This window comes from Syzygium oleosum, unplaced genomic scaffold (genome assembly GCF_021117445.2).
Source record: "Syzygium oleosum isolate NSW1041296 unplaced genomic scaffold, Sole_v2.1 Sole_v2.35, whole genome shotgun sequence".
Taxonomy (NCBI): domain Eukaryota; kingdom Viridiplantae; phylum Streptophyta; class Magnoliopsida; order Myrtales; family Myrtaceae; genus Syzygium; species Syzygium oleosum.
Window position 1 is genome coordinate 450039 of NW_026607519.1, and position 16354 is coordinate 466392.

The 16354-nt window shown below is 43.7% G+C and overlaps 2 protein-coding genes across 2 annotated transcripts; both read left to right on the plus strand.

Moving 5' to 3' along the window:
* Window positions 1-5323: 5323 nt before the first annotated feature.
* LOC130135627 (60S ribosomal protein L26-1) lies at window positions 5324-6065 on the plus strand. Its single transcript, XM_056305233.1, has one exon. The coding sequence runs from the start codon at window positions 5386-5388 to the stop codon at window positions 5824-5826; it is 441 nt and encodes a 146-aa protein (XP_056161208.1). The 5' UTR covers window positions 5324-5385; the 3' UTR covers window positions 5827-6065.
* Window positions 6066-12250: 6185 nt separating this feature from the next.
* On the plus strand, window positions 12251-15129 carry LOC115676944 (BTB/POZ domain-containing protein At3g49900). Its single transcript, XM_056305133.1, has 4 exons — window positions 12251-12503; window positions 12644-12713; window positions 13634-14197; window positions 14356-15129. The coding sequence occupies exons 1-4, from the start codon at window positions 12301-12303 to the stop codon at window positions 15127-15129; spliced, it is 1611 nt and encodes a 536-aa protein (XP_056161108.1). The 5' UTR covers window positions 12251-12300.
* Window positions 15130-16354: the final 1225 nt, after the last annotated feature.

A 16354-nucleotide genomic window follows, 5' to 3' on the forward strand; every position in this document is an offset into this window, starting at 1 on the left:
GTCCTTAGTGGACCTTGACTAGTGCAGCATGTCCATTGATCTGTTTGTAAGCTCTGTGCTAGCTTTTTGGACTAATGTCGTCAGCTTCAGACTGAACTTGACCAGGCAGTGGTGTGTGTTTATCTGCGCCATTATAACACTTTGAAGTGTTGCATTTAGATGCTATTGTTGTATCAATCATTCTAGTATATTTTGACACGCATGAAGCCGTTTCTGTGCTGTAGTATGAATTTTGGTTGAGTATATGCACCCATTAAGCAATTGATGCAGAAAATTATGAACCCTCGTGTGAGGTTGAAGTCTTGCTGTATCATTTGCTTTTGCTTGTGGCTGATAAGTGGGGTTCCCTGGATTGTTAGTGGTGCATTGTTTCTTAGAGCGCTCTGCTAGTTTTTCTTCTTTATATTTTTTACCTTCTCCGGGTATAATAATTGCTTCGTGTCTAATCTTACGAGCATCTAAGACTTTTTTCCACTTTTAGTATAGAGAATGAGTTTAGTGAATGATGCATTGAGCTGGATTTCTTTCTTCCTTCTCGCTTAGTCACATGGGTTTGCCTTACCTGGTTGTGCTCAGCTTGCTTACTTGTCTATCATAATGGGATGTCATAAATGGTTCTTGATAATTATTGACAGATTTAGCTGTTAGGTGATGGAGTAGTGTTGCCTGATAACGGGATTGTTAGCTGATAATAAGTAGAATTGCTGTGATGGAATATGATCATGTCAGGTAAGAAGTAGGAAGTTCCGAAATTCGAGGCAAACTTACAACACTTCTTGCAGTTTCTTCGGAGTGTTTTTTACATGCCTTTGTCTTTAGAGTTGGAATGCCCTATTTCTTGCCTTCTTGCCGTGAAAGGAACTTGTTATAAATCTTGTTTTGGAGTGCTCCTGCAGAGCGCATTTGGTATTGTGCTTTGGCAGTTTTGGCCAAGTTGAATAGGTTGAGGTTTGTGGGGACGAAGCTTGTTGATATTTTTACCATTCTTAATTTAATGAACTTATTGTGATTTAGCACTAGATTATAAAGTGATTGACTGATGGTTCCTCTGCAGAGGATTTTTATATCAATTTCAAATTGGATAAATATGCTTTAAACAGGGAATGCATCTGATATGCATTAGAGGCCAATTTAGTTTAATTTTTTTCTTTGGTTTGGTCTCCTTTGCACATCTCCACTGGTATTCTTTTGCACATCTCCACTGGTATTCTATACGCCATTCCGTAATTTTACAATCTCGAGGCCTAATTCAGTGCGGAAGGGTATACTCCACATGCTGCATTGGCAACTCTGCTGTGTGTTCGATATGCTATTAGAGTCTGGTCATCATCCTATATGCTATTAGAGTTCAGTCATCGTTTTATATGCTTTATGTCGAGGGAGAAATAATAAGGTATCGGTATGTTTGCCCCCAATGTTGGCCCTTGGCTTGAGTTTTGGATTCTAAGGTACTTGCTCTTTCAAAGGGTATGAGACTTAGAGGAAGATTTTGTTGCCGTTTCAACGTAGTTGCCACTCACTTTTACGTGTAGTACACCTGGGAAAAACATATACCCATTTGAGGCTGCCCCGGGACATTTCCAGAATTTGTTACTTTGTTTCCGTTTGTATTTCTCTTTTCGGTTGTGTACGACAGTGTTATAGAGTCGGACCGGTCAAAGAACCGGTCTGTTTCCAGTGTGCAAGTTAATTTGAAAGAATTAAAACATTAGGGCTAAACTATGTCATTTACATGTTTCTTGAAGCCAATGGACAAACAAAATTGGTGGCTTTTGATTTAGCTGTACAAGTTTGAGGTTGGGGGTTGAATTCCTCTTGTTGGTAGGTTGGCAATTCATGTTATGTCGACACCTGAGTACCACGCATTTAATAAACGTATCGAACTGTTTGGACGCGAACATGATACCTCTGTTAAAGCAAGTAACGTGACATGCTACAGAACAAGGTACGACTTGAAAGACTTTGGTCAAGAAAATCGCTTCCGCGGCAGCCCTTTGAGTGACACCATTCTTCTCAGTATCGTATTATTTCCTGAGAAATTCCCACCTCAATGCATCAAGTTGGAATCAGAAGCTGCATACCTAAGGGTCTGCATAGCAACGTTTTTGTTCCCAGAAACAATTTTTGATCAGAAATAATTTTTTCTATTTCTATTTCTTGGAATAGTTTCTGAGCAAAAAATAGCGTTTAGTAACTGCACAAAATTTCTATTCCTGGAATAGAAAAAGAATAGAAACGCGTTTAGGGCGCGAATGATCCATTTCTATTCCATGAATGTGTTTCTCCCTTCTGGGCTATCGGCGGAGGACGGCGGGTGGCTGTGGGGGGTGGAGGACGGTGGTTGGCGGCGGTAGAGGATGGTGGCCGGCGGTGGGAGGCAGTGGAGCACGGCGGTCAGCGGCGGAGCACGGTGGCATCGGGCGGCGTTGACGGCAGCGGGGGGCGGCGGCGGGAGGTGGCTGGCGGCGGAAGGTGGCCATCGTCGGTCGATGGAGCACGGCGGCCGATGGCGAAGGATGGCGGCCGATGGTGGGTGACCGTCGGCGTCGAGTGGCCAGAGGCGGGAGGTGGCCCGGCGGCCGAGGGCAGCCAGCGCCGGGTGGTGGCCGCGTCGGGCAGTGGAGCACAATGGCCTGCGGTGGAGGATGGCGGCCGGTGGTGGGTGGCCGGCAACGGCGGAGGACGGCGACCGGTGGTGGGTGATCGCCGGAGTCGGGTGGTTGGCGGGGGGAGGCGGCCGGCGCGGGGTGGCGGCCGGCGTCGGGCGATGGAGCACGGCGGCCAGCGGTGGAGGACAGCGGCCGGTGGCGGGTGGCGACAAGCGTCGAGCGGCGGAGAACAGTGGTCGACGACAAGAGGCGGCCAATGGGCGGGAGGCGGCCGGCGAGCGTTGGCCGGCGGGCGGCGGCGGCGGAAGGCAGGCGATAGGTGGCGGCGAAGGACGGCGAGAGGTAGCGGTGGGCGGGTTGCGGCCGATGGATTGTTTCTTATTTTTGGAGAATTCTAGAAAAAAAAATCGTTTCTTTTTTTTTGTTCCAGAAACAAGAAGCATATTTTTTTTGCTTCTTGTTTCTGTTCCAAATCTATTTCTTGAACACTTTTTTGTTCTAGAAACAAAAAAATAGATTTTTTTTGCTAAACGGATTTCTGTTCTTTTTCTGTTTCGGGGAACAAAAGAACAGAAAAACAAAGAAACAGAAACGTTATTAAACAGACCCTAAATCTCCAGATATGAGTGAGAACCAGCATGCCAGCGAGGTCGCCGGAGTCGGCAAAGCTGGGCCTACGGCATTGCTCCTTCGTCACTCCAAGCCCCGGCCATCTCATCTATGGGTTCCATTTTTATTTTTATTTTCTCTTTTTTAGCTTTTCTGTCTGTTCAAATCTTTCGGGCTTTTTTTGGTTTTTTTTATTTTTCGGCCTAATTTTTTATGTGGCTCCACTCTTCGTTCAAATTAGACCGAACTAACAAAAGTCCTCTGATTAAACGGATTTTAGGACTTTCGATATATTTATCCTTTATGTGTTTAGATATTGCTTTAAGTTAATAACACGATAGTCAGATATTCACGTGGCGAAAATTTATTAATAATAATGGAAGAGGAAGGAGAGGATGAATCACTAACTATGATGGGTGAATAGGCCATGTAGCCGCTACGCATGGATGTGATCTCCAGGTTTAAGATCTTCCTGTCTCACCACAATTGACACACCTATAAAGAGTGAAACAGATTGAGAGAGAAGTGAAGGGTTAGATTGGTCTATGGGAGGTCTGAAATTCCCGGCTACACAGTTAAAGACTTTCTTTTAATTTTCTTGAAGTTGAATAAGAACAAAAAAAAAAAGAAAAATCCTTTGGAAAAATTGCTTTGTCATTGCTTTTCATCATCTAAGAACTACCATAAAAATTGAGTCTTCCATGTGTCGTCATGAGATTAGTGTCACATTTTTTCGAAAAATTCTCTCTTGATAACCGTCCACATGGGAAAATTTCACAGATAGATCATTCTTTTTTCCATGAATCTTTTGGACACCAAAAAAGTCCTAAACACATTCAGTCCTAAACTTTTCAGTTGAACATATTAAGTCCTAAATATTTTCGTATTGATACAAATTCAGTCCATTTGGACAATTTAAACTGGAAATTATTAACGTGAATGCCAGCTCTCCTACATGACACAGCTAATGCTAATGTGCATATTTAATTTAATTTTTCAATTTTTTTTTTCAATTTTTTTATTAACTTTTTCTTTTATTTTGCCTTTTCTTTTTATCTCTCTTTTCCTTCTTTTATTTTTTCCTTCCTTTTTTTTTTCTTTCCAACCTTTTCCCTCCGCCAATCGCCGACGAGGGTGAGGGCTAATACGCCCTCCCCAGCCTTTGGCGAGGGCTGGACAAGGCCGCCTCTTGGTAGATCCAGGAGGGGACCCTCGCCCAAGCCTTGCCCGAGGTCAACAAGGCCCCTCACCATCGCAAGAGATCGGTGAGGCCATCCCTTGCTGGCTTTTAGCATGGGTTGGGCGAGGTTCCCCCCATTATATCTAGTGAGAAGTGGCCTTACCAGCCTCTTGGGTTGGCGAGGGGCCTTGCCCAAGCGAGGCCGACCCTAGTCAAAGGCTAGTAAGGGCATCCTGGCCTCTAGCAAAGGCTGGGCGAGGGTCTGGTGAGAGGTGGGCTTGTCCAGTCCTTGCCAAAGGTCAGTGAGGGCCGGCCTCACCTATGGCCAGCGAGGGCGTCTTGATCCTCACCCTCTCCGGTGGCAAGTGATCTCCGTTAGCGATTAGCAGAGGGAAGAGATTGGAAAGAAAAAAGAAAAGAAGGAAAAGAGAAGAAAAAAGAAAGGGGAAAAGAAAAGAAAAAAATTAACAAAAAAATTAGAAAAAAATATTTAAAAACTAAATTAAATGTCCGCGCCAGCGCCAGCGTACCACATAGGACGCCCCCCGCGTCCACATCAGTAATTTCCAACCTTAATTGGTCGAATGGATTGAATCAGTACCAACGCCAAAATGTTTACGACTAAATTGGTCAAGTTAAAAGGTTTAAGATTGAATTGGTACCAACGCAATTAGTTTATAACTTTTCTGGTACTTTTCCCCGGAATCTTTTCTTAGTTTCTTCTGCCACCGGCCCCTTTCATATTTCAATACCCAAGATTTTGGGCCACATTGTTAGGTGGCCATTTTTGAATTCGAATAATTCAATAACTCAAAGCCCAACCAAAATGGAGCCCAGCCCACCATCACCAAAAACCCTAATTCCATCTTCACTTCCTCCTATACACATACACACACACACATATATATATAGCTCACCTTCGCAATTCCTCTCCTTTAGCCGTCAGACTCCGGAAAACCCTAGCAGAGAGAGCCAGAGAGAGCGAAGATGAAGTACAACCCGCGCGTCACCAGCTCCCGCCGCAAGAACCGGAAGGCCCACTTCACGGCGCCGTCGAGCGTCCGCCGCGTCCTCATGAGCGCCCCCGTCAGCTCCGACCTCCGCTCCAAGTACAACGTGCGGTCGATGCCGGTGCGCAAGGACGACGAGGTCCAGGTGGTCCGCGGCACCTACAAGGGCCGCGAGGGCAAGGTGGTCCAGGTCTACCGCCGGAAGTGGGTCATCCACATCGAGCGCATCACCCGCGAGAAGGTCAACGGCTCGACCGTCAACGTCGGGATCCACCCCTCCAAGGTCCTCATCACGAAGCTCCGTCTCGACAAGGACCGCAAGTCCCTCCTCGACCGCAAGGCCCGGGGGCGCGCCGCCGCCGACAAGGACAAGGGGACCAAGTTCACGGCCGAGGATGTCATGCAGAACATCGATTGAGTGAGTGAGTGAGCGAGAGAGAGATAGAGGTTGAGAGGAAAGCTTCCTTATTCCATAGAGTCCTTGGCCTGATTTTGGTGATCCTTTTGTTAAATTTCTAGGGATATGTCTATCTTATCTGCTGCAATTTCGTGTTTCCTTACTGCTACTGAGGATGATGATGTTGAAATGTCTTCCATTTGAACGAATTGGATTCTTTTTGGGTCCTTATTATATTCCATTATCATGAAACTTCCTTCTGGGCTTCTGTCCTGTGGATTGTCTATCAACTTACATTGTGTTTGAGTTGTACTGCGTTTGCCTGATTAGGGGTTGTTCCAGTCTTGTTGTTAGTATGTATGGATGAGAAAGTTCACAGCGAGGATGTCATTCAGAACCCCGATTGAGTAAGAGAGACAGATAAAGGGTGAGAGGAAGGTCCCTTTTTGTGGTCCGTTGGTCGTTTTCGTACTGTGGAAGTTGACGTGCTGATATGTTCAAGGATGTTGATTTAGATGCCTGCGATGCTCTGCATTATGACTTATGAATCAGATGGATCTTGTGTCTCCTTGTTTATATTTTTGTGATTGTGTCATGGAACTTCTTTTGAAGGTCTATAGGAAAGTGTTGCAGTTCCTTGTGATTGTTTTTTGCTTGGGTGATAACTCGAGTCTTGTCAAGACATGGTTGTAGTAGATAATGCAGTTTACGAATGCTTGCTCAGTCGGTTATTTTCATCCGACTGGACTAATCGGTCTGGACCCCTAGAATGGGTTGTAGAGGTTTGACTAGTGCATGATGTTCATGGATCCATGAGTAAGCTTTTTGCAAGCTATTTTTGGTCTTGTTGTGAGCTTTTGACTGATTTTGCATGTGGGTGGGTTTATCTGCATATTATAACACACTAAACGCATTCAGGTTTGAGTGTAATCTAGTTGAATTTTCTATCGCGGGCAAGTATTTTTCTCCGATAGGAAAATGACACAAACGGTTCAAGAACTTTGACTCAATGTGTAATTTAGTCCCTGAATTTTTAATTTGTTCAATGTAATCCCTAAAATTTAACCCAATGTTCAATGTAGTCCCTGAACTTTCAATTTGTTCATTATGGTCCCTGAACTTTTGGTACATGTTCAATATAGTTCCTGAACTTTATAAAAATATTCAATGTAGTCCCTATTAATTCAAGTTCAAGGACTATACTTTATATTTTGATATAGTTCAGGGATTAAATTGAACATGTACCAAAAGTTCAAGGACCACATTGAACAAATTAAAAATTTAGGGACCACATAGAACATTAGGCTAAAGTTCAGGGACTACAATGAACAAATTAATAGTTCAGGATCAAAATGCACATTGAACCAAAGTTCAGGAACTATTTGTGTCATTATCCCTTCTCCGATTGCAGAGTCCAACACTTTTTGAGCTGCATAGAATGCAATGGAATTTGGAATATCGGGTGAGTTCAGGCAAAGTTGGTGTGCAGGGATAGAGGAGGTACTTTGTTGGTTACAGTTAACTGGAGAAGTGAAGCTAAGTGATTGCTTCCATTGGTGTGGGTGGATGAATCGTGTCATGTAGAGTTGCATGTCAATGGGCATGAGGATTTAATATGGGAAATAGGGGAGGACAGGTGGCTGGTAAATGCTTTTCTGGAGGAATTTGATGCTGCCATTGTTGCATGAAGAGATTGTTCACAGCCTAGGGTTTGTTTGTGGTGAATACAATAGTCGTGTCTGTTTGGAATCTGATAGCGGTGTTGGATTTGATTTCTGTTGCACCAAATTTACAGTTGGAAGGACGAAAATGGTGATCAATGTGTGGCATGTGTGAAGTTTTGGCGGACAAAGTTTAGCTGTATTTGATTGTGGATGTTCAGTCATTGTGCTTAATGGCATGACCAAGTTTACTCTGCAGATTGCGTAGTCGACTCTCGCCGTTCGTTCTGCATGCTATTGATGTTGCCCCATGTTTTGTCGTGAAAGTTTCGGGGCATGAGTTTCGATTATGCAGTTTGTTCTTTCATGCGTATGACACACTTGGTGGGATCAATTGTTCCTGTTTTAAGATTGAACTTGGCTGCCAGTAGCGCTCCCATTCTGTGCACATTGATTTTGTTAACAATGGTTCAATGTTTTATTCGTTTTATGAGTAATCAGTGTTTTGGAATCGAAACGTTCTCCAATTTGCTTAATAGAGTCCCGGGATACTCGTTAAATTGAATTCACAAACGTCTCCATGCTTCTTCCTTTCAGTGATTAAAGTAAATAAATGTATGACGAAGTAAATCGCGTTTGATCAAAACAGTCTTCCACTCGTATAAATTTGGTAAGACTCGTATTAATGCGGCGGTCGACACCTGTCACTTTGTAATTGAAGCCTTAGTTGATGCACGAGGATGATGTGATTTGCGCTAATCTGTGAGGGTTACTGGAATTGAATGGTTTATATAGCTTGCATACCAAAGAAGAAGACGATATCATGTGATTGAAGTAATTAGCTCAGTTCACTTAGAAAAAGGTACGGTTTAGGCAAGAAGGTCGTTGAAATAGCCTCACCCGAATTGGGTTAGTTTGTATTTGGATTTGGATACTCTTTAAAGACATGTCTTATTGTTTGAAGTCTTATTGATTTCAAAAGGATATAAGTAACTAGTTGTGGTCATGGTTCGTGTCTTGCTTAACAAATATGGGAAAAGTGCCAAAAAAGTCCTAAATTTTTTGCATTAGTGCCAATTTAGTCCTAAACTTTTTTTTTATGCCAATTCAGTCCTAAACCTTTTGCATTGGTGCCAATTTAGTCCTAAATCTTTTTTTGGTGCCAATTAAGTCCTAAACCTTTTAAATTTTTGCCAATTCAGTCCTAAACCTTTTGTTTTTGTGCCAATTTAGTCATTCCGGCCAATTTTGATCGGAATTTGGCGACGTGGACGCCGGCCGGTCATCGGCGCCGACGTGGACAACTTTAATAATATTTTAATATTTTTTTGAATTTTTATTTTTTTTCCTTTTTTTTTTCTTTTTTTTCCACTTTTTTTTTTGGTCTCTCCCCCTTCCTCTGGCCGGTCGCTGGTCTGGCGAGCTCGACCTCACCGGCCACTGTCGAGGGCAGCCTCGCCCGGTGAGGGCTTGAGCCTCGCCCAGCGACCTCGCCAGACCATGGCGAGGCTCGCCCTTGCCAGACCATGGCGAGGCTCGCCCTCGCCATGGCCTCCAGCGAGGGCTCGAGCCTCGCCTTGGTCGGGCGAGGTCAGGCCTCGCCTGACCATGGGAGGCTCGCCATGGTCGGTCAAGGCTCGACCTCGCCGGATCTGGCGAGGACGACCTCGCCGGCCTCTAGCCTCTGGCCGGTCGTCGGACCGGCGACCGGCCAGAGGAAGGAGGGAAAGACAAAAAAAAAAAGGAAAAAAAAAATTCAAAAAAATTAAAATATTATTAAAGTTGTCCACGTCGGCGTCGGTGACCGGCCGCCGGCCGGCCGGCGTCCACGTCGGCAAATTCCGATCAACATTGGCCGGAAGGACCAAATTGGCACAAAAACAAAAGGTTTATGACTAAATTGGCACCAATTTAAAAGGTTTAGGACTTAATTGGCACCAAAAAAAAGGTTTAGGACTAAATTGGCACCAATGCAAAAGGTTTAGGACTGAATTGGCACCAAAAAAAGGTTTAGGACTAAATTGGCACTAATACAAAAGATTTAGGACTTTTTTGGCACTTTTCCCTGACAAATAATAATAGACGCTCCACCAACAAATCATAGAGCTATGTAGGTAAATGGTTAGACATTTATTGGGAAAATTGTCCGATCAACCTAAATCTATTGTATAGATGTCAATTCAGTCCTAAATTTTTCAGTTTTGTCAATTAAGTCATAAACTTCTGCGCGAAGCTCCAATTTTGTCATTGCGACTAATTTTACCGTTGACGTGGCGGTATTTTCATAGGAAATTGCTGACGTAGTGTGCCACGTAGGACAACTGGTAATGATTGGACTGTCACGTCAGTGATTTATGGTAAAAATTGACTGGAATGACTACGTTAGAATTTTGCGCAAAAGTTTAAAACTATATTAGTAGAATCGAAAAGTTTATGATCGAATTGACATCCGTACAGTAAATTTAGAGTTGATTGGATAAATTTCGGACATTTATTTGAGTCAAACAATGCAAGAAGCTTTTCGAAAGTCATGAAACAGGTTTCTGATATATTTGTTTGTCTATAATGAATATTGCTTTTTAAGATGATTTGATGATTTTTTTTTTCTTACATGCGTTCACTATTTTCACTATCCTCACAATTCAATAAAACTCAAAACTTTTGTTAACATAGCAAGGGATCATTCTAAAAAAGTAAATGGACTCTTGAAGATTTTAATTCTTATTTTGGCACTTGAAATGTTCATCAACAAGCCAGCGTTGCGGTTGTCGAATAATTAGACAAATCTCAATATGAATAGATAGGGAATTCAATTAATTGCATAAATGCAGGTGAATAAAATAGAAACAAAATCCGTAATTTAAATGATTAAATATTGAAAGAAATATCACTAATAGAATTTTAGGGAAATTACTCAAAAAACCATCAACTATGGGGGTAATGCACGTTTGCCTTAAAATTGTACAAATTGCCTCTCTGAACTTTCATTTTGTTAACAGCCGCATTAACGTTTGTTATATTCCGTTAATACGTGCAATGTGCATGATTTTTAAGGAACAAAAGCGTATTATCATCTCATCTTTGTGTAGGAAATCTTTTCTTTACGGTCGAATTCTGTAAAAAAATGAAGAACGTAAAGAAAATGGAAAAAAATAAATTGACCAAGATATTGATATCAGAAAAATAAATATCAATAATAACATTTAATTAAAATTGTTAAAATTTGATGAGTATGTCAATAGAAATACTAAGATATTATAGAAAAAAACACAATTAAGTAAAAAGGAAAATGCCTTAATAAAAAATTACTTTTAAATAGTCAATTAATGAAAAATGATTGATCCATAAAAAAGTACTTTAAAAAGCACCTTAAATTTCGGTTAATAATTTCTTTGTATGAGTTGGGGACGTCATTTCCTTTTATAATTTTCGAAAATTCGCGTCAATCGATCGGTTTTTACATTAATTAAATTTTTAAATATACATACGCGTAACCAATCTTGTCCTTTTACCATTTTGTTATCGGGTCCTTTTCCCTTTTCATTGAATTTGTGTTTCTTCTTTTTAGTCATATTAATTTCGCTATAATTGCCAAAACTTTATCAAATCTTTGTCATTCTTTATAGTAATCAAGGGTAAAAATATAGATTTCTCTATTTTATTCCTAAAAAGTCATATGCACTGCATTTGCACTATCTGAGTGCCCCTCAAAGCAAGAACACATGCAGCCGTATTATTACATAGTTTCTTCAGTTCTTTGCTAGAGAGTATTATTGCATCATTTTGATGTACGGATACGAGGAACGAGTTTAGGTTAAGGGTGACGGAGAGAACTTAAATGCATAAGCACATGAATTTTTGTAAATGACATTTTGCTCAAAATTAGGTTAAAAGAGGCAAAAAAAGCACCACTAATCACATATGGATTTCCATGTCAGAGCACTCGTTAAGCAACCGATTAGAGAAATTGTCGAAAAAAAAATGAATCGTTTAAAATTAAGCATGTCCAACAAATACCCACCAAAAAACTCGTCAGCACGACTCGTCGTGTATAAAATCCGTCGCGAATTAGGGTAAAAGGAAATTAGACAATGGCCCTAATTTCACGCCTTTCTAAGAGCAAAATCACTAAGCAAGAGAAGGTTAAAGTCGGTGGAGAGAATTTAAATGCATAAATACATGAATCACGTATGGATTACCGTGTCGGTGCACTCGTTAAGCAACCCGATTAGAGAAATTGAAAAAAAAATAAACGAATCATTTCAAATTAAGCATGTCCAACGAATACCCACCGAAAAAAAAACTCGTCAGCACGACTCGTCGCGTATAAAATCACTCTTCAAATTAGGGTAAAAGGCAACTAGACGATGGCCCTAATTTCTTGCCTTTAAGAGCCACCTCATGGCATAATGGTTTTCCCATATCTGCAAACATTGCAACTGGCAAAAGCCCCCCTCAAAGAACCAATCATCCAAGAAAGGGAAGTTCTGATAAGAATCCGAGGGCCATGGAATTCGATTCAATTCAAAATTCAAGACGAGGGCCTGAAATGAGAGAGGAAGGAAGAGAAGAGGAGGAGGAGGAGGAGGGAGTTAAGTGTGGCATTTATGAGGCCATCACATTCACATGCATTGCAATAAATTCTCCTTACCAATTCAGTACCCCCCCCCCCCCCCCCACTCCCTCCCTCCCTCCCTCCCTCCATCAATCACCACAAGGAGAATCTCTCCACCTCTCTCCATCTCTCCTCACCTCCAGACGAGAAGAACTGTGCGTTACCTGTGAAGAAGAAGAAGAAGAGAAGGTTTTGCGGAAGAAGGAATAATTGTCATCCATGGAACTGGGCGCGGGGAGGAGGAGGAGGAAGAAGAACTGGAACGAGCTTGGTGTCGTGGACACCATTTACGAGGAGGAGGAAGACGACGCAGCAGAAGAAGAAGGAGACGACGGCGGCGGCGGCGGCTACTCCACCGCCTCATCGCCTTCTCTCCCCTCCCCGGCTCTCTCCCCGGCAGCCGCACCTCGAGCGGGAACGTGGTAATTGATTTCGTCGTCCTTCTTTTCTTTACCCGGTTTCAGTTTTCCGTTCGAGAAGATCACGGGTTTGGAAGAAAGAGTGAAACGGGAAGAGTCTGCATTCTTCCTCTCTGTTTTTTTTTTTTGGGAGGATTTGTCAGGTCGGCGAAATCTGGGTGCAGGCCGGATGTCGTGATAAGAGTTCAAGGGACGTGCTTTCATCTGCACAAGGTCTGTAGCCCATCCTTTCTGACCCCCTTCGTTCTCCGCCATTACCATCTCTCGCGCTGCATGAACAGGATCATGAGCAAGAACAAGTAAAATTATTATAAGTAATCTGACAAAGCCGCACACAGAGAGTGAGAGAGAGAGAGGGAGAGAGAGAACAATTTAATGAAACTGTTCAAAACATTGTAATGTTCAGTAAAAATTTGTTCGGAACATTGTCCTGTTGTGTTCGTGCGATGTGTCTCAGTCTAATTAGTCAATTGGCAGTCATTGGTTAGGTGCAAATATTTTCCTTGGTTTTCCCATTTCCTTTTCCTTTTTCCATTTGATTTGATCTTTTATATGATAGCTGAAAAAGACATACCATAGTAGAGCCTAGGGGGGGGGGTTCCTAGTCTCGTAGAAACCTGAAAATAGGACATGTCCTTCTCATTAGCAATTAATAGTAAAAAAAATTGACACTAATGGTCCGTGGAAATGTGGTCCCTGAATAAAATTTATTCAATATGGTCTATTATATAGCCAAACGTGCAATAAAATCCTTGAGCTTTCAATGTGTTTTATGTAATCCTTGGAATTATGAGATACGTTCAATCTTTGAACTGTATGAAAATGTTCAATGCTGTCTTGAAATTTGAATTACTAAAAGGACAACATCGAACATTTTCATATAGTTCAGGACTAAATTGAGTTCAGAGACCACATTACACGTTGGATCAAAGTCCAAGGATCATATTGAACAAATTAAAAATTTAAAGATCACATTATACATTAAATTAAATTTTATGAACCATTTATGTCATTATACTTTAATAATTCACATTAATTTTATTTTATCTTGGGTTAAAAATGCTAGAAATAATATTTAATGGAGGTAAACGATCGTTGTGATACGTTTTTACTGTGGTTTCGACCGCCCGTAGGCTCATCTCACGTCAAGAAGCGCCTACCTCAAGCGGCACCTCACCGGCGTCTCCGAGCTCACCCTCTCCCCGCCGCTGAAGATAACTGCAGCCACGTTCCGCCTGGTCGCCGACTTCTGCAGCGGCGGGCCCCGCGTCGCGGTGACCCCCTTCAACGTGGCGGGGCTCGCCACGGCGGCGGCGTCCCTGGAGATGACGGCGGGCGAGGGCGGTGACGGGGGCGACGACCTGAGGCTCGTCGCGGAGACCTACTTCCGCCAGTACGTCGCCGCGAGCCGGGAGTACGCCTCGATCCTGTTCCGCTCGTGCCTGGGCCTGTTGCCCGAGGCGGAGACGGCGGCGCGCCTGGTCAGCCGGTGCGTCGAGGCGTTCGGCCAGATGGGGGACTGCGAGGGCACGGGAGGAGGCGGCAGCGGCGACGACGGCGCGGGGGATGGGTTTGCTGAGTGCTTCGACGACGTCGTCGCCGTCGGGGTCGAGGACTTTCAAGTTACGGTCGACTCGATGCAAGGTCGTTTAACAAGTCATGACTTGCTATATAGGATGGTGGATGTGTATCTCATGGTAAATTTTTTCGATATTTTTAGTAAAATTTTTGCCGTGATAATTAATTTTCTTCCCTAAAATAATTAATATGAACGTGATATTTAATTTTATTTTGCCATGATATTAATTTTTTTTATTGTGGTATTTTTTTTTTTTTAACGTGGAATATTTTGAAGGAGCACGGTGGGAAAATGACGGAGGAACGCAAGGCCCAGATATGCAACACCGTCGACTGCACCAAGCTCTCGATGGACCTCCTCCTCCACGCCGTCCAAAACCCTCGGATGCCGCTCCGCTTCGTCGTCCGTGCCATGCTCGTCGAGCAGCTGAGGACCCGGCTCCATGTCGTCCACGCCCGCGACCGCCGCCAACAGCCGCCGCCGCCGCAGCAGCCCAGCAGCAGCAACAAGCGACGGAGCAAGGACGGGGATGCCGCCGACACGCTCGGCACGATCCTCCAGCGGGACGCGGCGGTCTGCCACGGGGCGCAGCTGAAGGCCGCGATGGAGGCGACCAGCTCGCGGATCCAGAGCCTCGAGAGGGAGCTCACCGGGATGAGGCGGACCCTCCGGGAGTCGACGTCCGAGAAGCCGAGGGGCGCCGCGATGATCGACTCGGCTCGGTCGGCTAGCTTCCATTACATAACGGCGGCAGAGAGCAGCAAGATCGAGAGAGGGGAGCGAGGATCGGTCTCGTCGGTGAGCTACAGGTTCAGCAACCGAGGCGGGGCGGCAGCCAGAGCGGGAGGGGGCTCGGATTGGCCGGAGGGGGACGGAGGGAGCCCGGGCGGCCGGAAGAGCATCCGGCAGAGGCTGATCAGCGGATTAAAGCATGCGTTCGGAGTGTTGAGAGATTCGAAACCCGCGGCGAGGAGCAAAATAGCCGGAGGGAATGTGGGGAGAGACGTTACTGCCGCTGGGGCGGCCGGAAGAGAAAGAGCTGCTGTTTGAACAAGGTGTTGGGTTCCTCAAGTGCTAAAAACGCAGCGGAATTTATAAATCGAAACCCTAGATAGAATCCATGCGTATATTAAAATCTAAATAGAAGTTCGGCACGTACCTTTTGCAGATCGAAGGTAAATTGACAATCGATTGTGTTTGGATTAGCGCCCCAAGTATTGCGCCTCTACAGGTATCCATACACACAAACGGAAGTCTCCAACAACCCAAGTACTAGCTAAAGATATTGGACTTCTTTTTCCTGATCGCCTTTGATCTTCGAGACCCTCTAAAAGATTTTTGAATAGAGAACGATTCTCTTCGTATTTTCTTAAGGTTTTTTTTTGTCACCCACACGCTATATATATATATAGCCTCATTATCTACGCAAACTAAAAGAAGGGGGGCCGGGCGATTTGGGCCCGCCAAAATGTCCACCTTCAAATCGTTATCTCATAACGTGCACGACCGCGAAGATAAGTTGAATATGAGAATAAATTAAAATCTACTTCTTATTTTAAGTAGATCCCGACGCACAGAAAATATTAATTCAGTTCGCTATTATGTACGACCCTGTAGGTTCACTAAACATTAGCAGTGTGCTCAAAACCCTTTTTGACCCACAAGTCATAAGCGGTCTCTAGCAAGACATTATGACTACCTAAGTATAGTAAATGCCGGTTTTTCGACACAACCTAATCCACAACTAATATTAAAGTATCAACCTTGATTAATTCCTAGAGCAGACCACTAACACGATGATGAATTTGATTGAATGAGACTCGTAAAAAACTTTGAATGTCGATAAAATGTGACAATGAGTTAGGTCGTATATTTAAAATATATTAAAAATAAAGAAAAAAACATCTCGACAAATTTTCGTCGTGCAACTCCGCCTGTTCCTGGCACCACCCTGAACTGCCGCAGAGCCCCCCCGGCCACCGCCTGGAACACCGGGCACTCAAAGGCCTCCTCCCAACAAACCGCCACTTCTCATTACCGTCCTTCGCAGCCCCTGGCTAACACTCCAACGCTCCGTCCTCCTCGGACCTCGCCCTCTTTGCTCTGATTTCAAACCACAGAGAGACCCCCTATTTCAAATCACGAAAAGCATCACCTCAGAAACTAGAGGTGATCGGTTCTCAGTCCGGTCACTTAGAGTTTAGTTCGATGAATTTATGTCAATGAAGTTTACTTATGATTTAGTTCACATTTTACTAATTTTTTTGAAGAAATA